The following is a 22,946-nucleotide window of genomic DNA, read 5'->3' on the forward strand; positions in this document are numbered from 1 at the left end:
CCCCAGGATCCAAAATGGAAGGAAAAGAGGAAAACAGTGTAGACATGCAGGCGGGCAGGACCACCCGTTCAATCAGATATACTAGAAAGGAAGGGAGGAAGGAAGGAAATATTTATTCCGTTCAACACTGTTCATGAAGAAATAGGCTTAATAAAACTACAATACGCACAGTAAGAAGTGTTCCCTCGTCCTTTGTTAATTCTCCACCATTCGAGCTTTCCTAGTCAGGATTCCGTTGTCTCCCCCATTGTCTCCCCGTTGTGTCCCCACTCAGGCCCTGTCTTCAGCCAACCCTAAACACAGCTCCATCTTTCTTTGCCAGCGGGCAGTTCGCAGTTGTGAAGAAATGCCGGGAGAAAAGCACTGGTCTCCAGTATGCGGCCAAGTTCATCAAGAAAAGGAGGACCAAATCCAGCCGCCGGGGTGTGAGCCGTGAGGACATCGAGCGGGAGGTCAGCATCCTGAAGGAGATCCAGCACCCCAATGTCATCACCCTGCACGAGGTCTACGAGAACAAGACCGATGTCATTCTGATTCTGGAGCTGTGAGTGTCCCTTGCGGTGGCCAGGAGAGATGCTGATGGTGGCAGGCATGTGTGAGGAGGGATGCTGATGGGGAGGGTCGCAGGGCTACACAGGACATGGCTAACCCAACCAGGCCATTTTTAAGAACAGCTTCAAGCTGCCCTACCTAAGCCTTAAGTTACTGTTGCCTGAAAGTTCTGCAGAGCAGCTTCCATTAATCAGATGCCATCTGATTTGCAAGAGGGTCTCCAAATCTTGGGACTGATCTCTTTATCTGAGACTCACCTCTGCCACGAGCACATATTACTTCATGCATTTCCCATAAGCTTCATGCATGTGGTCTCTCTTCGGTGGACTTTGATGTCCCATCTACCCCATTTTTCTCTCCTCTCTCTCTCTCTCTCTCTCTCTCACACACACGCACACACACACACGCACACGCGCAGGCACACTCATCATGCTTTTACAACTGTTGGAATTGTCAATGCTAATTATACTAATGGGTGAAGCTGAAGCCGAGCTCTGAGATGTGACTGTGGGTCTTGTTTTAAGCACGGTGCTGATTTTCTCTGCCTTGCCTGTCCGATGTTGCCACGGGCAGCTGATTGACGAGCATTGCTCTCACTGCTTCTGGTTTCTTTCTCTGGTTTCTTGCCTGACTGTGCTGTGAGGGAGCCCACTGTGACCAAGTCCCATTTGGTAGGCGAGAGGAGGAACCCATCTAAGGTGCATTGAGGAGTCTCTAGGCATTTTGGGTGCTAACCTGAGGGAAGAGGGATGGATTGAATGAAGACCTAGTGACAGCCTGTCCTGGGTGATCCCTGGTGGTGATAGGTCCCGTCCATTCCCTTGGAACTTGCCAAGTTTGGATGTGCCCCCTCACTAGCCCGCAGCCCCTTTGCTCTGTACACATCTCAGTTATCTTCATTTCATTTCATATTTTTGAGATGGAGTCTTCTATGCTTTCAGGGTTGCTCTGAAACTGGGTTCAAGTGATCCTCCTGTCTCAGTCTCCCCTGTAGCTGGGATTAAAAGTACACACGATTGCCCCTAGTTGTTGATGATTTGTTAAGAACTGAGAAGTTAAAGGAGGTCTGCAGGGCAGTCAGCCAGGCCCCAGGTACCACACAGCAGGAGCTGGGGCTTTGTGTGGTGGCTGTGGTCTCCACAGCTTTCATTTACAGTCACAACCACAAATTCTCCCCACCCCTCCCTTCTTTCCTCCTTGTCTTCCTTTCCCTTCCTCCCTCCCTCCCTCCTCCTCCCTCCTCCTCTCCTTCCCCCTTCCTCAGTAATCAACCCCAGCACTGGTGACAATTGGGGCTGGACCCCTCCTGCTCTGTTGGTTGTCCAGTGGCTGTATAGCGCTCTATAGATATGTCACAGTGTCTGTGGCTTCACAGACTGATACAGAAATCCCAGAATGCATCCAGAAGCAGCCACTGTGAACAGTGCTGTCCCTCCCTTCCTGGAAGCCTAGCTGTAAGGGAAGCAGGGCTTTAAGGAGAGCGAGTGGAAACCTGCTAAGGTGATGGCAGAGGAAAAGGATTGCATCCTTTGTGGCCAGCCCTCACTGTGGCCTCGTGTGGCTTCCCCAGTCCCAGGCAGAAGGGGAGATGAGAACCTGGGGGACAATCAGAGGCCAGGCATGCAGGGCTGATCCCAGTCTGTTTTTAAACACCCTCCCCAACTACCCCCCACAAGTGCTGTGCCATAGAGTCCTTGAGTGCCTGGAGAGAGCAGCTTTCAGAACCAGTATTCTGCCCTTTCTCAGAATTTCCGGGCAGTGGCAGCAGCTTGGGAACATCACTTAAACTCTTTTCATAATATCCAAATATTTGAAAGGGACCTGACTGGGCCTTTGCACTTGCCATGTTGTGTGTTCTGGTCCCCCTGTGACTTGCCCCTTCCTCTCATGTTTTGTGTAAGGTGCATTCACCCTGGGCGTAAGGATGCCATACAATTCATGTTTTAAAATGTGTGCCATGTGGTAAATGTGTTGTTGAGGAAGGGTGTATAACTATGAAACTTAACAAATGCAGATCGAGTGCCTATTTCTTAGAACAAGATACAGAAGAATCTTGTGTATATTCCTGTGCCTCTGGAAACTCCAGTGTCCCTTGAACTATTTTATAATCACCCTACCCTCTACTTCCTAAGCCCTAGCAAACTGCTAAGCTGGTCTTCATCAGTACTGTTTTGTCTTTCTGAAAATATGTGAATACAATCACAGTGTGCAACCTCTGAAGCTAGCTTCTCTAATTCAGCGGAGTACTTCTGAGATTTGCATGTACTTTGTGCCCTTTTCACTGCTGAGTGGTATTCTGTCATCTGTCCATCCAGTGGACATTTGGGCTGGTTCTTGTATTTCATTGTCACATGTAAAGCTGCTCTCAGCACTCAGTTTGTTGTAGCAACACAAGTTTCCGTTTTTCTTGGGTAAATACTTATGAGTGGGATTGCTGGGACATGTGGAAGATTCATTTTAGAGTCTCCCTAAGAGTAGATAATTTCAGTTGCCCTGCCAGCCTTCAACACCCAGCAGAGTTTATATTTTTGTTTGGAGGCATGTGGTTAGGTGTGTGGTGGCACACAGCTTTTTGTTGCTAGTTGTGTGGTGACCTTGAATAAAACCTGGCAAGTTCACCTGGAGCAGCTGCTGGACATGGGCAGAAAGGTTTTCAGGAGGGCTTTTCCCCACTGGGTTAGGCGAATCTGTGGTGTGTTCTCCATAGATTCCATCATCTCCCGGGAGCTGCTGTTCTTGCCTCCTATACTGCCTGGCCTGTTTGGGTGGTTATTTGTATGTGTCACTGATTGAGCCATGGGCTGCCCAGATGTTAGGTCAACCGCTCTGGGTGGTTTTGGGTGAAATTAGCCTATGAACTGGGAGATCCATTGAAGCAGAAGGACCGCCCTAAGGTAGATGGGCCTCATCCAATCAGTTGAAGGTCTGACTATAACAAAATGGCTGTTTTAGTTTGTTTCTTCATTGCTGTGACAAAACACTCTGACCACTACCAACTTGGGGAGGAAAGGGTTTATTCAGCTTACATCTCCTGGGTCACAGTTCATCAGGGAGCCCAAGGTGGGAACTCAGGGCAAGAACCTGGAAGCAGGAGCTGGAGCACAGGCCATGGAGTAACGCTGCTTACTGGCTTGCTCCCCTGGCCCCTGCTCAGCCTGCTTTCTTATGCAACACAGGCCCACCTGCCCAGGGGTGGCACCACCCACAGTGCAGTCCACTGTGGGAGCCCAGCCAGCCCTCCCATATCACTCAACAATCAAGAAGATGCCCCTCAGACATGGCCACGGGCCAGTCCAATAGAGGCAATTCCCCAGTTGAGGCTCTCTCAACCCAGGTGTGTCAAGTTGACACTAAAGCTATCCAGCACAATGGCCAATCTTCCCTTGAGCAAGAGATTTCCAGGATTTCCCTCTAAGGATCTGAGAAGATGGGTTTGCTGACCACTGTGCAGATAATACTTTTGTTTCTGTTAAAGGCAAAGTGGTCAAATCCTAGGCCAGGCCCTGCCCCTTAAATTCTTTACAATCCTGAAAAGTAACAAAGTAACTTTAAAGCAAACTCCCCTCCACACACTTGCTTGTGGAATAGTCATAGAATAGTCTTTTCAGTTTTCAAAAAAAAAATTGTGTATTTATTTATTTTTATTTCATGTGTATGAGTGTTTTGCCTGTGTGCGTGTTAAATGCACCATGCATCCAATGCCCACAGAGGCCGCGGGATCCCTGGGAGCTGGAATTACGGACCATTGTTAGCTGCCATGTGGGTGCTGGGAACTGAACCCTGTCCTCTGCAAGAGCAGCCAGCGCTCTTAGCCACTGAGCCATCTCTCCAGGCCCTAGAAAAATCTTTTCGTGGCAGGTCTACTATTGCAGTTCAGCACAGAATAAATATGAAGGAGGCCTACGTGTCCTCCTACAATCACAATTTCACGACCTCTGCACACCATTGTTGTTTAATGAAGTCGTGCCAAGACAAAGATTCCCTTCTGGGGTGTTCTTGCCCACCCACTTCATCACGTGGGTAATCCACTACAAAATGTTGACATGTGCTTGAGTCATTTCATAACTCACCTTGTTACCTGGTGAACAGTGAAGCCAAACTTGTAGGACTTAACATGGACTAACTCCGTTTCCCATTGCTGTGACAAATACCTGACATGATCAAATTGAAAGAAGGAATGGCTTCATTTTGACTTGCAGTTTCAGTGCTTCCAGTCCACAGTTGCTTTGCCCTGTCACTTGGAGACCGGCAGCTAGGCACCACATTGTGGTGGTGAGCGTGAATTAGAACAGAGCTGGTCACATCGTGGTGGCCAGGAAGCAGACAGAGAGAGGGAGAGGGAGGAGAGGCTGGGATTCCAATATCCTTCAGGGGTACCCCCAATGACCTCACTTCATTCACTGATCCCCACCTCCTAAAAGCTTAACCCTTGCCAATAGACCTCAGGTGGGGGACCAAGCCTTGCACACCCAAGCTTTCAAAGGATACTTCTGATCCGAATGTGAACACTGATGCTGTTTCTTAAGTATGTGGTGATGTGTCAGTCAGAGACACTGGCTTCTAGCATTGCACTCCTAAACTGGCTGCTCCTAAGCCTTAGGCTTCTTGATAACACTGGATAGTGGTGTACTTTTTTCCCTTACTCTCTCCTGACCCACCGTCATTCACACCCAAGTGCCCTGAGAAATCAGGCAGACCCATTCAAGTCCAAATGTTCCTAGGGTTCAGCAGGCAGTGGAAATGCTCATGGCAGGGACCGTGATGCCTCAGTGTCAGGAGACACCAGAGAATGGTGGAGACCATGGCTGACTGAAGTCCTCAGTGCTCCTGCTCAAGGGGACAACCACCGATCACTTAATTGCTCACAAATGGAGTTTACAATCCAGAGTAGCCTGATCTTTCAGAAAAAGACTATTCTGGGTTTTTAATGTTGACTGTCAGTTCGTACTGTTCACAAACAGACTAAGCAATAATGACACTGGGAACTGGGAACGGTGTCATATTAGCAGTGTCATCAGCTGAGCTGTGCCATGGAGGAGTCACGGGGAGATAAACCCAGACACAGCTGCAAAGGCTTACAAGTTGCACAGTTAACACTAGAAACCAATTTAAAACCGTGTACAGTGTAGTGGAGACAACATTATTTCCAAATATTAACATGCATTAGAGTCTCCTGGAGGGCTGTCAGAATATAGGCCTTTGACTGTTTCTAGAGCTTCAGCCTAGGGCCCAAGAGTATTTATTTGCTTATTTATTTATGACAGAATTTCATTATTACAGGCTAGCTTTGAATTGCTGTATAGCTGAGATGACCTCGATCAGTTCAGGAGATTCTCCTTCTTCTAACTCACCAGTGTTGGGGTTACAGGGCTGCACCACTGTGCCTGAGCTTGTGTAATGCTAGGGATCCAACCCAGGGCTTCCTGCATGCTGTGGAAGCATTCTGCCCACTGAGCCACATCCCCAGCCAAGAATTTTATATTTTTAGCATATTCTGAGGTAGTTGTAATGACTGCTTTGGGCTCTGTCCTTTGAGACACTGTTAAGGGTTGAATTATGTCCTATCCACAAATATACTGAAATTCTTACCTGACAGTTCCTCAGACGTGACTATATTCCAGAGAAGAGTGGCTTCTGCTGTGGTCGGTTCAGATGAAGTCGTACTGGGGCAGACGAGGACAGTACTCTAATGTGGCTGGTGGCAAACGGAGATGCAGGGAGACAGGACACTGGAGTGATGGAGCCACAAACCAAAGTGCCTGGGCCTCCTCCAAACCAAGAGAGCAGTGTGAAGGTTCTTGATTTTGGACTCCTGGCCTGTAGACCCATGAGATGATAAGTTCTTTTAAGCTCCTAGCTGTGGCACTTTGCTAGTGCCCCTGACACAGAAGCGATGAGTGACCAGAAATAATTTTAGACAGGCAAACTACTCACAACTTAACTTCAAATCCTGTAGCTTCTTAGCAACAAAACCTGAACCACTGTACAGTGGTGCCATGAGAAAGCCTGTGCAGCAGACTCTTCAAACAGAGGCCTGGATGGCGGGCTGAAGAAGGGTAGAGGTTCTGTTTAGCATGTAGAAGGGCCTGCTTCCATGACCACCATAGCAGCTTTCAGTCAGTCCTCTTAAAGGCTGCCATGTGAAGATTAGGAAGTAAAAATGGTAACATTACCACTTAAGAATAGATATGGTGTACCGTTGGAAGAAATCACACCAGGTTGGTCCTCTGATCCTAATTCCTCATTTGTTCTCTTTTCCCCATTGGCATTTTTTTTTTTAAAAATTATTTATTATTTTGATTTTATGTGTGTGCATGTATTGCCTGCATGTAGGTAAGTGCACCTGTGTGGTGTAATGCCCATGGAGGACAGAAGAGGCTGTCAGATCCCCTGGAACTGGAGTTAACAGATAGTTGTTAGCGGCCACATGGGTGCTGGGATTCGAACCCGGGTCTTCTGCCAGAACAATTGGCATTTAATTCGTATATTCTGCTGTGATTGGAGCCCAGAGCAGATCATGAAAAACAAAAATGCATTTTTTCCCATTTAAATGCTTAAATTTTACTTATTATATTAAATTTTTGTTTGGGGGGGGTCTTTTTGAGACAGGGTCTCCCTGTAGCCCCAGCTGTCCTGGAACTCACTGTGTAGACCAGGCTGGCCTTGAACTCACAGAGGTCCGCCTACCTCTCCTCCCTGAGTGCTGGGATTAAAGGTGTGTGCCACCACACCCATGTGTGGTATACATGTACATATACACGTGTATGGGAGAGAGTGTGTGTGTACACCTGTGGAGGCCAGAGTTTGGCATTGGTGTCTTCTTCAGTTGTTTACCACCATATACATATATATCATGGTAGAAAACTCTTTAACATAAAACTTACCATCCCAACCATGTCTACAGTGCGCTACAGTGGGTGGCATTAATGCACACACCCTGTTGTGCCAGGGATCTCCGAAACACCTTCTGTTTGGCAAACTGAAGCTCTACCCCCATTGAACAACTATTCTTTTTACCTCTCTGACTTTGACTGAATTAAATTCTAGGATAGAGTTGCTCACAACAAACAACTACCAAGTTGTATTCAAACATTTGTGCACCTCCTGCAAGATGGATGCTCAGCCGGCTCATTCCCTGCTTCTTAGCCAAACCCAGAGGGGTGTGAATTTTCATTTTCTATCAGCATGCTGCAAGCCTGGAGAGGAATGCACACTGACCTGGTCTGATCAGCAAACCCAGAACTATGAGAGCCTTTCAAGAAACAAAAGCAGTTATTAACATGATGTCTCCCCACCATATGCAAAGTGACAAACACAGGAGCTGACTGTGATGTAGGAAGCTGATCCTTGAGGCTTCTGGGGCGAAGACCTTCCACACACCGTGTTCCTGCCTCTCCCCTGTGCCCACACAAAGGAGTACCTTCTCCCACGATTGCTCCTGCTGGCACTCTGAGTTGCAGATAGTCCTTTTGACTTTTTGAACCTTTGCTTTTATTTTGGAAGGCAATTTCCCGAGCTCCTCTGGCATCCTGCCCCAGAGATATCTCTTATTAGGCAAGGGCAGAGAAGTAAGAATGTTTGGCAGCAGCCTCAACCTTTCCCAACAGAATCAAATCACGTAAAGTAGTTTACTTTCCACTCAGGTATGCTCTTGAGAACTGAAACTTCATGTGCATGTCTTTTCCCACACTTCTTTTTTTGGCCAGGCTACTTGAAAAGTGTTCCTTTTGGTTATTTACATTGGTATTTTTATTCACTGAAGTGCGTGAGTTGATTCTTGGATGATCTTAAGAAAAACTGGAAAAAAAGAAATGGAAACAGGACTATGTCTGTCTGGACTCTCAGGGGTACAGTTTTAAGGATCTATTCATAATTTTAATGTCTGATATGATGTGGACTCTGTGGAATTTCTGCTTATTTCCAAGATAAGTATGATCCTTAGGTTTGCGAAAGTTGGAGTGCATGGCTCCGTGCTTACCCTCCAGCCAGTATCTGTCCTTAGTCAGGTGCGCAGGGCCACTGGCTTGTCCATAGTGTGGTGCCTGTGACCTGTTCACACTTGCTCTTAGATGCCTACGGTTGCCTCACACATCTTGTTTCTCTTCCTGTCAGCCTCTCATGGATCTTCATATCTTGAGGTTGGGACAGAAGGGAACTCCATGGAACTATGGCTTACCCTCAGACACACTGGTACCTCTTGCTCAGCCCTTCTCCTCGCTGTCCCTTGCTGTCCTGCCCCGTGTCAGCTGCTGTGTCAGCTGCTGTAGCTCCGTTTCTTTGTAGGCCTGAGGGCTATCCAGGCTCTGCTCAAACTTTCTGCCTGACTTTCTTCCACATTGGTCACATAGCACCCATACTCAGGCTCCCCTTTACCCATAATTCTGGTTGATGATGGTTGGGATCAGGGCTGGAGCCAAGACGCTGGGGATATTTCACCCACAGCTGGCACTCCAGTTCAGATCCCTGGAACTGCCTTGTTAACTAGTATCCCCAACAGAGCTTTCTAGAAGTATTCAGGTGCCCCTCAGACGCCCCCTTTTATCTTTCATTCATATAAAATGTTGTTTAGAAAGCAGAGAGAAATGCCTCTGGAGACAGCCTCGCATTACTTTTTCCTCTTAATTTGTATTTCCTTTTTGGAAGTCTGTCTCCCTTCCCTTTTTCTAATTTTCTACTTTATGGAGTATGTTACTGGAGTGGGGGTGGTAGAAACATGGAGGGCAAAGCAGAGAGATACGGGTTCTTTAGCAGGAAGTTGCTTCCCATTGCCAGGATGATGCTCCCTTCAGGATACTCTGCCTATCCTGTCTTCTCTGCCCCTTGGTACCCTTGTCATCTGAAGGAATAAGAGCCATCTTGATGATGCTGGGCATCCCTGCATGTAATCCATACAACTGAGAGGGTGCTTTTTGGAGATGGGAAGCAGTCTGTACCTATTTCTCTTTCTTGGTTGAGCTTCATTTCCTCCTCTGCCCTCTCATCTCCACACACATGCTGTGGTATGTGCACATGTCCCGTCCCGTCCCCCATCATACCCAAAATAAATTTAAAAATTTAAAAGTATGTAATTCAGAACCATAAAGATGCCAACCTATTAGGATGGTTATAATAAAACGACCATATCAAGTGTTGGTCAGGAAATGGAGAAATTGAAACTTACACACACACACACACACACACACACTGTTGATTAGAATGATTGCTCAGCACAATGATTTGGCATTTCCATCCTTAGGCATGCCCTCAGGAGGGATGAAAAAGTCACTTCACATACATAGGAATGTTAATGTTTGTAGTAGCACTGTTTATGATAGGCCCCCTCTGAAAACCAGCCAAATGACCATCAGCCAGTGAAGAACATGTGGTTATCTGTACAGCAGACTGTTATTTGATCATTAAAAGTAATGAGTTGATGGCGGCTGGAGAGATGGCTCAGCGGTTAAGAACACTGGTTGTTCTTGCAGAATACCCAGGTTTGAATCCCAGCACCCACATGGCAGCTAACAACTGTCCATAACTCTAGCTCCAGGGGCTCCAAACACTGTTGATTAGAATGATTGCTCAGCACAATGATTTGGCATTTCCATCCTTAGGCATGCCCTCAGGAGGGATGAAAAAGTCACTTCACATACATAGGAATGTTAATGTTTGTAGTAGCACTGTTTATGATAGGCCCCCTCTGAAAACCAGCCAAATGACCATCAGCCAGTGAAGAACATGTGGTTATCTGTACAGCAGACTGTTATTTGATCATTAAAAGTAATGAGTTGATGGCGGCTGGAGAGATGGCTCAGCGGTTAAGAACACTGGTTGTTCTTGCAGAATACCCAGGTTTGAATCCCAGCACCCACATGGCAGCTAACAGCTGTCCATAACTCCAGTTCCAGGGGATCCGACAGTCTCTTCTGACCTCCGTGGGCATTGCACGACACAGGTGCACTTACCTACGTAGGCAATACATGCATACACATAAAATAATAATAAATAAAATTTAAAAAAAGAAAAGAAATTGCTAAAAAAAAAAAAAAGTAACAAGTTGCTAGGCATGGTGTCTCATGCCTTTAATCCCAACACTTGGGAGGCAGAGGCAGGCGAATCTCTGTGAGATTGAGGCCAGCCTGGTCTACATAGTGAGTTTCAGGCCAGCTGGGGCTACAGGGAGGAGACCCTGCCTCAAAAAGATTTTTTTCAAAAAAGAAAAAAAATGAAGTACAAGAAATAACTTCCTACAATGGGAACAGGTAGTTTGTTAGCTAATGTTCCCTTTGAACCTTAAAGCATTGGGACACAGGACATTATATTCACAGTAGTGTGTGGGTTGGGACAAGCTGACTGGAAGAACAGTGGGTGGGTTTGCAGGCCATAGGAGTTGAAAACCTACTGTAGGCCTGGCACTGTCATACGACGCTAGTGTCACTCGGAAGTGGGTGGCTGAACTTGTTCTGGATGTGTAGTGTAATATAGTTCCCACCATATAGCAGGGGCTAAATCCGTGTTCATGCTAGGAAGGAAAGAAAGATGATCAAAGGCCTCTCGACCCATGATGGCATTCTTTCATGGCCCTGGACTTTGTTGTTAAAGGAACATCGAGGTCCCTTCTTCCTCCTTGAGAGGCCTCTGGTTGGGGGTGGCTTTCTGCTCAGTCCCCTTTCCAGCACAGCAGGGTTGCAGATTGATTTCTTCCTTTCTTTTCCACTTAGGTGGTCGGCTGGAAGCCCTTAGCTTTATGCGCTCTTCCTAGGTTCTGGTCTCTCTCATTCTTGATCTCCCAGGGGTTGGGTTCTTCAGCACTCAGATCTAGAAACCAAGAAAGCAAGCCTCATCACCCCCGAGTGAATCTCAGCTCTTCCAGCTTCCTTCTCTTTGCGGGGGTCTCTCCCTCTCTTCGAGGGTCGTTGGCCACCGGTCCACGAGGGCAGGGGGAGCAGAGGCGGCGAACGGAGTCAGGACGGCCAGTGAGCACTGACGGAAGAAAGCCCTTCCGGGGAGAAACAGCTCTAGACGCAGTGATACAGCTCCAGACTCAGTGAAACAGCTCCATTTATTCAGTGGGAGAACTAGAGAAATTATAGTGTGGAGGCAGTAGCCAAAGCCTCAGTTGATTGATAGGTGCTCATAGTATGCTTTATTTACATGTGGCAGTGGGCTCCTATCATCCAGCTATAGGGCAATGCCTAATTGTCATATAGAAAAAACCTGGGGGTTTTATTGCAGGTAACTATGCCAAAGGTCATGTTCCAAATAAGGTCAGGCATCCGTGCTTGGTGGCACTTTCCAGGTAAGCCAGGAAGAGAGCAGGAGGCCCCCTGCTGAAAAGGGGAGTCCTTCCATTTGGTGCCGAGCCCCCTAGGGCTATCCAGACATGGAGAACTACAACCTTAACAGCAGGGTTTCCCAACATCTCTTCTCCTTCTTCTCTAGCTCTTCTTCCTCCTCTCAAACGCATTCTCAAAACTAAGGGAAAGACCTTGTTCTCTGTGCCCATTAAAAGCTCAGCTCTTCACATCTCTGGGGCAGTGTAGCCCCTTGGATTGGCTGTGCTCTGTCAGATGGGCTAGTGGACTTTTGTCCTGGGGTTCCAGATCATTAATGACAGTCAGCAGTTATCGTTTAAGCTCCTTTACTGGACCCAGGGAGAATTCAACCTAGTCAAGGAGGAGCTGAATCTCAGGCACCCCCTGGAGACTAGCTTCCCCTTGTTTTCAACTACAGACAGATTGATTTTGGAATCATCCTCCATCTATGGCTGCCTCAGCTTGGTTTATGTCCCACTGGCCTTTTGTTCTAACACCATTTATAATTACCCAAGCTGAAGAGATATCTGGCTGCCCCAGCTTTTCAGTTTGCCCCACTTTCGATTGGCCTAATTCTTACTGTGGGTCTCTGAAGCTTGGGCTGAAGCCATTAAAGTAAAAAGAGGCTTGGCATATGCTGCAGGCTTTCTGTCTATTGGGTTTTCATTTCCCCTGGTGTGAATACTTTGTTCAGTCCAAGATATTTGCATGGACCAAGTGGAAGGTGGATCTTGTCTCAGTTCTTTTCTACTCATTCACCTGCCCCAGGATTACTGCCTACAGTGCTTCTCCTTACCTTTCTCATCAGTGCTTTGAACATGACTGTTGATTTGGGCCATTGGGCTAAATGGACGAGGCTGTCTTTACCTAGAGATGTCCATCTTCAAGGTCAAGCTGGTCACCCTATGTGTTGTCATATGACTTTTCTCTCTGGGTATAATATGAACCCACTGCCATCTTGCGAGTCTTCACCTGGCATTCTAGCCTTCACTCTCTGTCCCCTACCCCAGCTGGGAGATGCCAGAGTCCCAGCACTTGGGAGGCAGAGGCAGGTGGATCTCTGTGAGTTCAAGGCCAGCCTGGTCTACATAGTGAGTTCCAGGACAGCTGGGGCTACAGGGAGACCCTGCTTCAAAAGGAGGGGAAAAAAAGTGGAAGGTTAACTCAAAGTAAGGCTCCATGATGAGTGAGATTATGTGGTGATGCAGCTGTTCAGAGTATTCCCCACACTCCTGTAAATAAGCCTCATAAACTCATCAGTTCACTGAGTTGGGCTTGGGTGGAGTCTTTGGTTTTTCACCAGCACCCTATCTGGGGTGAACAGATGTTTGTTCAAGTCTCCCCAGGGAAAGTTAATGCAACACCAAGGGCCCATGTAGAAAGGCTGAGGGCTGTGAATCTTACCTGTAAACCATCCATGGCAACACAGCTGGAGACTCGGCCACTGAATTCTAGGATCTGGTACCCATAGGGTTATATGTTTTCTAGTAGACTACCTGTCTGAACCAGCTAGTCAAGATTTCCTTCTTTCCTGGGGTCAACTGAAGCAAGCATTTCTGTACCCCCAAACTTCTGGGGGGGACACAAGTGGGGGGGCAGGGACACATTCTTTGTTGTCTTCCTTGTGGAGTGTATCTCCCTTTCCTCCCCTCTTTCCTCCCTCCCTTCCTTCCTCCCTTGCTCTCGGTGCTGGAGAATCAGACCCAGGACCTAGAGTATTCCAAGCATAGATTCTACCGCTGAGCTGATACTCCCAATCCCAATGTGACGTTTCTGGATGTTTTCCAACTTTGAGTCTCTCTTAACATGTATTGCCCAAGATTATCTGTAGTCCTTTGGGTGCTGACCGATAGGGTGGCGCGCCTCATCCTTCAAGTGTTAAATCTACACATTATCCCCAGTACAGATCACTAAGAATTCTCTTGGACCCTAGGCTGTTTTTCTGGCTTGCTTGCATCTGGTTTTTCTCATCTGAATTTGCTTATGACATCACCCCATGTGAACACTTGGGGCCCTGTTTGCCTCTTTCCTACCTCCATTGCAAATGAAGCCTGGGCAACCCCAGGTCTGAAACGCCTGTTCCTCCCTAAAGCCTCACCTGTATCAGGGCTCCTGTCAGTTGCCATCTTAGTGCGCATCCTCTGGTTACATTGAGAAGCACATTGAGCCATTGTCTGCAGAGGCTTGTGCTTTTCTACCTTGGGGTTTTCTCCTGTTTTCCTTGCTGAACAGATGGGCATGATCATTTTTGTTTCTGAGATCTTTAAACAAATTCTGACTTCATCTGCTTGTAATATTTTTATGTTACCTCCCCCATCCGTTCATTTGTTTCCCTGGGTGCTCTCTCTCATGATCCCCCAACCCTTCTTATGGAAATGAAAATGTAGGTAGAGAATCAGAAAATGAGCAAGTGCTCAGAGTTGGGGTGTGGGGGGAGTTTATGCCAGTCTATTGTACGTGTAATGCTCGCCCACTGGAGACACCCTGCAGGGTGCCATGTGGAAGCCCACTGTCTAAGTGGCAGACAGCAGCCCCATGTGATATTTTGCAGCAACTGGGAAGGGCTTCTCCTCTAGAGCTGGCTCTTAGAACTTGTACTTGAACCTGAAGCACATTTCCAAGGTCAGTCATTATTTTGATCTACGCATTGGTAGAGAGAGGCAGATTCTGTTCCTGAAAGAGGAAGAAAGGGATTTGGGTTTGCAGTCTTGTTTTATAAATGTCTCATTATATTACACATGCTTCCTCAAGTTAAAAACAAAATGTAAGGATTTTTAAAAAAAGTATTTCATGTAGCCAGCAGCAGCCTCCTGTTTAAGAATCTGCCCAGAAAACTGCCGTTTGATTGTTTGGCCTTCAACTTGAGCATGAAGGAGTAAAGTCAGGGGTTTGGGTGATCCTTTAATTGGTAGCACTTGGGACTGTTATTTGTGTTGTGTGGGGAGCTGCCCCGTGCTTTTAGTAAGTCCATGATGTCGTCTGGCCCTTATTGGGTAGTACCTGCTGCTGTGAACAAACCACCATGCATTTTCTTTTAACTAGTCTGCTTTCTGTCCCTGTCTTATAGCCGAAAGAAAGTCGTGATTCTGCGTCTTCATTCATGAGTAAAAACAATTGCTTTAAATTGCCCTTTTTCATATTGGTCATATTTTAATCATACTTCATAGGTTATGCCCTCATGATTATAGGAGATAGGATTCTTTTAAAAAATTACCATTTTTATTATTCATTTAATTAGGGGGGCACATATGCCATGCCACATATGTGGAGTTCAGAGGACAACTTTCAGGAGTCAGTTCTCTCCTTCTACCTTGTGGGTTCCAGTGATTGAACCCAGGTTTGACAGGCATAGAATCTAATAAATACCAGCGCCGGAAGGGAGCTGAGAGATCCACTTCTTAGAGCATGGTCTGTGCACATCACCAAATTGAGTGCAGATTCTGAGCCCTCATTCAGGTGAGGTGCCAGGAAATTTTATTTAAAAATTTCCTTAATTGTTATTAGGTGCACTGAGGTTAAGTGAACTACTTGATTGGATGTTCAACCCTCTCATTCTATAGATAGCAATGTTGAGGCCTAGAGAGACGACATTCTTTCCAATCATGCACACCTGTGACCACAGTTCCCCTAGGGAATTTTTGTACTAAGGCCAGTTCATGCCTCTGCCATGCTACCTTCCCAGCATGTGCCCTGGCAGTCTGGGGCCTGGGCCTGGGCCTGGGCCCAGCAGAGCATATGTAGTTCTTTATTTGTTAAGTGCTCCTAATTCACCTACCACGTGAACTGGGTCTGTGGCACCAAATGGGGACATGCAGACCAACCTCGGAGAATCTGGCAACTGCCTTGAAAAGTAATCTAGTAATTACTAGATTACTAGGCCAAATCTAGTAATTGGCCTGCAGCTATGAGTCCTCTGCCTTGTAGATTATGACCAAAGATAACCCAGAATTGAATCCTGTCATATTTGGGGCAATTGCTAACAAGTGTCAGAGACTTCCAGGTGTTTTAATTTAGAGATTGGACTCTTAAAAAAGGATAGTTGGGAGAAATTTTTAAAAAATATATTTTATTTATTATTTTCATTTTATGTGTATGCATATATTGTCTGCATGTAGGTGAGTGCACCCGTGTCATGCAATGCCCACGGAGATCAGAAGAGGTGGTTGGATACCCTGGAACTGGAGTTACAGATAGTTGTCAGCTCCCATGTGGGTGCTGGGATTTGAGCCCAGGTCTTCTGCAAGAACAACCAGTGTTCTTTACTGCTGAACCATCTCTCCAGCCCCAGGAGAAAATTTTAAATACATTTTCCTAAGACCCACTTGCTGTGTACCTGACCAAGGAAGTCCACTTTGCTTTTAAAGGTGTTATAGGTATTCTAGCAGGTTCTGTATGGCTAACCTTCAGGAAGCCATTGCTGCTAGTACCAGACATGGCAAGAGAGAGAACCTTCCTATTTTCCAGCTCTCTCGGTGGAAACAGCAAGTGCCTGTTAGCATGCATTTCATACCCCCTCCCATGTTTGTGTTGGAATTTAAAGCTCTCTGACTCAAAGACCTAATAAAGGAGGATAAATTTGCTCTCTAAATCTGCTGTGCAGATTGCTCATCTCTCCTTCCATCAATCTTCCCTCCCAAGCAAAACATAAAACTTGAAACAAAAAGCAAAAGTACCAAGGATTGGACTGATTTCTTTTTGTAAGATTATTTTGGCATTCAACAGCACGGTGCGCATTTGAGTTCTGCTTCTGAGCAAGCGACTAGAAGTACCTGCGTGAAAAAGAAAGAAAAATCCAGCCATTTGCTACCTTCTGGGCCTGAAGGGACGGCAACAGGAGGTGAATGATTAAACAGTGCTTACCAAGCTCACAAACCTTTCCTTCTGAAGTCACTTAGTTTCAGTTATTTTGATTAATGACTAAAGGTTGTGTGAACAGAAGTTCACTCCCAGAGCATCTGCCTTCCTGCATTGTTGTGAAGAGAGATAAGTGTATAAACAGGAAATGAAGGAAGGTGAGCGTGTAAGCAGGGGTGAAGGAGGATGCGTGTGTAATTGGGAGGAAGGAGGAGTGGGGTGGGGGAGGATAACTGTAAATGTAGTACAGAAGGAGGATAGACATAAGGCCTTCAGAGTACTAGGGACAGGTTCTGGCCCAGTGGGATGAGGCCTCTCTTGATCACCCTCAGGTTTAGCTGAACAGTTTGGCTCTGTAGACAAGCCACAACATGAACCGTGTCGTATATAACACAAGATTTGAAATAACGGTCTGAATAAAGGGCAGATGAAGGCAATTAGGGGACCAACTGGGGCCTGCTTTCCACCTGCCTTGATTAGATACTGCCACTTTGCTTTCCTGGGTTCTGACTCCAGGGGCTTCAGGGTTGTTCTTGGCTCTCACTCTGCAGTCAGGAAGTTGTAGAGTTAAGTTACTTCCACACAGAGAATCAAGTACAAGATGACCAGGTCTGGGGCACATCTGATTTCTGTTGACTGAGTCTCATACACTGACTTTGTTCAGCATGGTGGATGGTCCAGTCGTCTACCTCCAAACTTAGTGGGATGCAGGTTAGGGTCTCTGGGAAGCAGAGGCTGAGATGGAGAAGTATAACTGTATTTAAGATCCAGGAGGAAGGAGCAGGATGGGGTAGGGCAAGGCCAGCTGCTTTGGAGACTCAAGTTCTGCTCAGTGGGCCAGCAGGAAGCCATGGAGCTGGAATCATCCTGGAGCGATGTTCCAGGTTGCGCTGCAATGACTTGGCCTTTATATCAAACATTAGCAAATTATTACCCACCTGCCAAATTCAGGTTACCACCTGTGTTTGCTAATAAAATTTTACTGGAACACAGGTACATATAATCATTTGTATATTGCTTATGGTTTCTTTCATGTTCATACTGAGCTGACAGAGTTAAATAGATGCAGCAGAGACTGTGTGTCCACAAAGCATGCAACATTTCATATGTAACCTTTATAGGAGTGTGATGGTCAGTATGTGGCTCCAGGTTGAACAGTAACTGGAGTGGGTGGCTTCCTGGGAAAAGGCATGGCCTGGAGTACAGGGGCTCTTGACAACAGAGAGAGCTCTGGAGGGGGAACAACAAAGGTCCTGAGCCACCCCCAGCAGTGGGGACAGTAGGTCCTTCAGTGGAGGAGCATGGGTGGTGCCCATGGTGTCTGCCAAAGTGGCCACCGGTGGCTAGTCCAGATTTTTCATGGTTTTGTGGGTGAGGAATTCTGGAAGATGTCATTGCTTCATGGGATGATCCAACTCCAATATGCCTTCTCATTCAGGACTCTTGGGGCTTTCTCTGTGGCTTCTTTTTCATAGCTTTTCTGTGTGGTTTGTGACAAGTTACACATACTGTGTCTTATAGGAGGGCTTCGGGTAGGACTATGCAGCCCCCTAACCTATGGGAGTAGACTTAGCACATAGTCACTTCAGCATTGTCCTCATGTCCAAAGTGGCCATAAGGCCTGCCTGCACTCTCTGAATGGAGCCGTAGATGCCACCTCTTGAGGGAGGATGACAAGATTCTGATGCAATGGGGCATGGCAGGAGAGCTTGGTAAGCCATCTTTGGAAGACACAGAATACCACATTGGTCAGCACCATGCCAGAGCCAGCCAGCCCAGGACACAGGATTTGCTTTCTGCATACCTTCTCAATTCCGCCATCACTCAGGTTTGTGCGTAGCTTGAAATGGCTGCATGGAGACAGGTGTAAGTCGAATCTACTGCTAGGAGGCGCACACATGGCTTCTTCCTCCCACTGTCCTTAGAACAAACTGAGAAAATATTCCTCCCAGCTACAGTTTAGGGAATAAAAATACTTACTGAGCTTACTAACAGAGCAGATGATGGCAGTGAAGAGTTGCTTACAAAGTCATGAGCACCTTGGGCCTTTCTTTTCCCTACATCTTGGCTGCAGTTTCCTGAACCTGTGGCCACTGGTCTAAGATGGTGAAGCCCCTTCCTCTGTGTCTGTCTTTAGTCCCTCCCCTTCATGCAGTTAAGGCTGACTGATTGGGTGGGAGGGATGACTGTCTCCCTCTGTCCCTCCCCTCCTACCGAGAGTCTTAGGATCCAACCAGTTTGAAGTAAAGGGGCTGGGGGAGCTAGAGAAGAAGACATCCATCTGTTGCTGGTCATTCAGAGGTCAAGCCTGTCCAACAACAGGATCCCTCCAAAATGGTCTTTGTCCCACCTTAACTACTACTGAACCTGTTGCTAAATTTTCCAGCACACCATTGGTACTATGAAAGGATTTTTAGTTAGAAGCCGAACAGGAAGAAAAACAGAACCAAAAAGGGCCTAGATGTATCCTTGAACCTCAGGACAACACTGTAAAGTGTGGCTGTTCCCCCCTTAGTTTATAGGCATGGAATCAGAGTCTCCATGAGGCTGAGATCTGGCAGGATTGGAGTTGGGGTTTCCTGACTTCAGTCATCCTGCCTCAGAGGCTACAGCTACTGAGAGAAAAAGACCCCCATTTAGAGAGGAAGAGAAGGCTAGCAGGGGGTGCAGGGGAGAGCCAGCCACAGAGGAGGACAGAGCCCAAAGCCTGGGGCAATGGGGACAACCTGGGGAAGGCAGGAAGAGCGATCAGTGGAGTTCCCAGAAGGATCCATGGGCTTACACACTGCACCCAGCTATGCCTTGTAGTAAGACTGACGTAGACCACAGCCAGTGTTTCCTGAGGGCAAGAGAAGATGTGAGAATTCATGCAAACACAGCCAGTGTGAGGGTGGAGGCAGGAAGCCCTGAAGAGGACCAAAGAGAGAAGGCAGGAACAGTACCATGGTCACAAAGGAGAGGCCTTGTCCCTACTGCCCTCCACTGCCTGGAAAACTCAGCACTCGGGCCTCACCTTGGGTGAAACGCACTGCTGAGGGCAGAGGGAGCTTCCAGGTCTGAGCCTCCCTAAGGCTGGAGCTGACCTGGGGTGGGCTGTGTCTGAGGTGGAGCCTCCCTGGGGTCATGTGTCATGGTATACTACAGGGGCGTGGTCTCTTTCCTTTACTGTTATAGGAGTTCCCACGTTTTGGACCCTGCCTTGTGCCAGACATCACCTTGACAGTGCTTGACATCATTTTTTTAATTGTATTTATTTTTATTTTATGGGTGTGAGTATATTGCCTGCATGTGTATAAGTGCACCTGTGCCATGCAATGCCTGTGGAGGTTAGAAGAGGGTAAAGAGGCCGTCGGATCCCCCTGGAACTGGAGTTCAGGATGGTTGTTAGTTGCCATGTGGGTGCTGAAAATCAAACTCAGGTCCTCTGCAAGAGCAGCCAGTGCTATTAACAGCTGAGCCACCTGTCCAGCCCTCACATCATCTATTCTTTAAGCCCTATAACCCACTGCTGATTGATGGGAGAATGAAGTCAGAAAAAAGGGCTAACTTTGGGACACAGAGCCGGGCAGGGGCATGCAAGGGAGAGAGGCAGGCACCCCACTGATGGGGTTCATACACCCTATGGATTCCTGCTGCCATTGGGGCAGAGTCCTAGGCTAGAGCACCAGCCCTCTGATGAATCAGGGAGACTTGCTGAAGGATCGTGGTCTTAACCCCTGGGGAAGGAGGTGGGGTGCTAGTTAAAATTGCTCAGCATCGTGGTGTGCATTCTTGGAGACCATCATGCAACAGGCTGAAAGTGAGGCCTAGAATTTGCATTTTTAAGGCATCTCTAGTTCTGAGGTACCTTGAGCTATTCAGAGACACCAACCTGAAGGGTGAGAAGGTGGGGTGTGAAACTTTTCTTTAAGAGAAGGAGCTTGGGTCTGTGAGCGCCTGCTTTCTTACTGTGTGGATGTGGATTCGGTAGGTATAATGTTTATGGAGTTGTCTTGCTGGAAGATAAAGAATAAAGCAGTTATGTGCATGATTACACTTAATTATTATGTTGCAAATGTATGGTTAAACTTGATAAAGATTACCTTACAAAAACTCTTATTAAAAGCTCCCTGTTATTTACTATTAATTACATGGTGGGAGTTTCCTTGGGAATGTATTCCTCCCTTCACTGGATAGAAAAGTTCTAGCACTTGCTGTGTGCCTGGCCCTGTGCTGGAGGTTGTACAAGAATCACAGCTCAGGGAGCTGACCACTGCCTTGGTGGACTTCCCTGTCTGGCTCTGGAAACTGACTAAATAAATCTTTAACCATGTACATTTTGGTTTTGCATAAATTCTTATTAATGAAACTATCTCTTAAATTCATTACTAAATGTGATTTATTTCTGGAGCTATGGTCCTCTCCCAAGAACCACTCCTGTGAGCTAGGGTTGTTGTCCCCTCCCTTGAGCCTGAACATGAACTGGAACTGTGGACCCCTCCTGTGAGAGGGAGCTGTGGTCCCCTCTTGTGAGCTGCTGGAGCTGTAGTCAGCCTTAGGCTTCCCCACCCACTGTGAGCAGGAGCTGTGACCCCACCCTGGGAGCTGAAACAGTGGTTCCCTCTTGTGAGCTGGAGTTTTTGTCTCCTCTGGTGAACCTGGAACTGTGGTTCCCTCCTGTGAGCCTGGAGCTGTGGTGAACTGGAGCTGTGGTCCCATCTTGGGAGCTGAAGCAATGCCACCTCCGTGAACGAGAGTTATGGTCTCTTCCTGTGAACTTGAGCTGTGGTTCCCTCGTATGAGCAAGAGTTGGTGAGCTGGAGCTGTGGTCCCCTCCTGTGAGCTGGAGCTGTTGTCCCTCACATGAGTGAAGCTTTGGATCTACTGTGAGCCACAGTTCTACATTCCTCTGGTAGGAGGCTCATGGTGGAGCAGAGTAGAGCATGGAGGACTTCCTGATGTTGGACAGTAGTTTCAGTCTTCTCTGAGTGACTACATTCCCCACAACCTCCTCCCCTGACATCTCAGGTTGTGCGTGGCAGAGGCTCTGCCTCATGCTGGGAACAGGGGAAGCCTCTGTTATTTGCAGATTGTGGTCTTGGGAGAACTGATTCTCTGGAGTGGACCTCCCCACATCCCCTGAGGCCCAGCTGTGGTTCTCACTCTACACATGGTCCGGGCTATCCAGGCCTTGATGTTGGAGCTCTCCCATCACCAGGCACTAAGAGATATTCCATTATTTTTCTGTTACTCTTCTACAGCCCCAGTGTACCTTCACCTATGCCCTAACTGAACTTCTGTGGATAAAAATTACAGCTTGGGAAGTTAAAAAGAAGAAGAAATCGAAAGTACTATAATAACTAAACCAATAAAATCCTCAAACTAAAAATATGTAATTATGGCTTAGACTATAAATTCAAAATAGTGTATGTCTGCTATAATTTTTGAATATTGTTTACTGACAAAACTGCACTACCAAGCTTCAACAATAATGTGAAATTTGTCACTGTTGAAAAAATGTTTATAAATATGCATATATTCACATATAAACAAATACTAAATAAAAGAAAATCTTTATGATACCACATTATTTTTTACTTAAAATTAATTGAAATACAGATTAGGAATATTCTGGATACCCTCTAACAAATAGAATGGATTATTTTATAAGCCCTATACAAAGTTGGAGTATAGTTTTTTTTTTCTCCCACTGGTGAGTTAAAACTTTTGAAATGTTTTGAAGATCTACTGGAGGCTGGAGAGATGGCGCAGTGGGTAAAGTGCTTGCTGAGCAAGCATGCGGAGATGAGTTCAGATCCCTAGGTGACTGCTGTTGTCTGCAACTCCAGTGCCTTGGTGCGAAGACAGGTAGATCCCTGGGACTTGCTGGCCAGGCTGTTTAGCCAAAATAAGGAGCTCCTAGTGCAGTGAGAGGCCCCATTTCAAACAGTAAGATGAAGAAGAGACTGAGGCAGACATCCCGTCAACCTCTGGCCTCCACATACACTGGCATGGGAGAGCATATGTGTATGTCTGCACATACAGAATTTAAAGATATGGTGACTTCACACAGAGGTTAATTGTCTGTGAAATGTCCAACCCTAAGTGACACATCTACAATGGGTCCTCTACACCTAAGGCTTACGGAACCTGTGGAACAAGGGGTTAGAGAAAATACTAATGCATTAGCCTTTCAACCTTCATCAATAAAGCTCCCTCATTCAACAGAGGGCAATGAACACAAAGGCCACAAATGGCCAAAACGTA

General features: G+C 46.8%; 1 protein-coding gene across 4 annotated transcripts in view; it reads left to right on the plus strand.

The window, feature by feature from the left end:
• The window catches only part of Dapk1 (death associated protein kinase 1), a 207,803-nt gene that overhangs the window by 125,776 nt on the left and 59,081 nt on the right, over nt 1-22,946 (plus strand). For all 4 annotated transcript variants that reach the window (XM_008833093.2, XM_008833095.3, XM_008833094.2 and 1 more), the window contains exon 3: nt 323-544. In XM_008833093.2, coding sequence (XP_008831315.1) covers nt 323-544 — 222 coding nt within the window. The remainder of the gene's footprint in view (nt 1-322; nt 545-22,946) is intronic.

This window comes from Nannospalax galili, unplaced genomic scaffold (genome assembly GCF_000622305.1).
Source record: "Nannospalax galili isolate Female #2095 unplaced genomic scaffold, S.galili_v1.0 scaffold1096, whole genome shotgun sequence".
Taxonomy (NCBI): Eukaryota; Metazoa; Chordata; class Mammalia; order Rodentia; family Spalacidae; genus Nannospalax; species Nannospalax galili.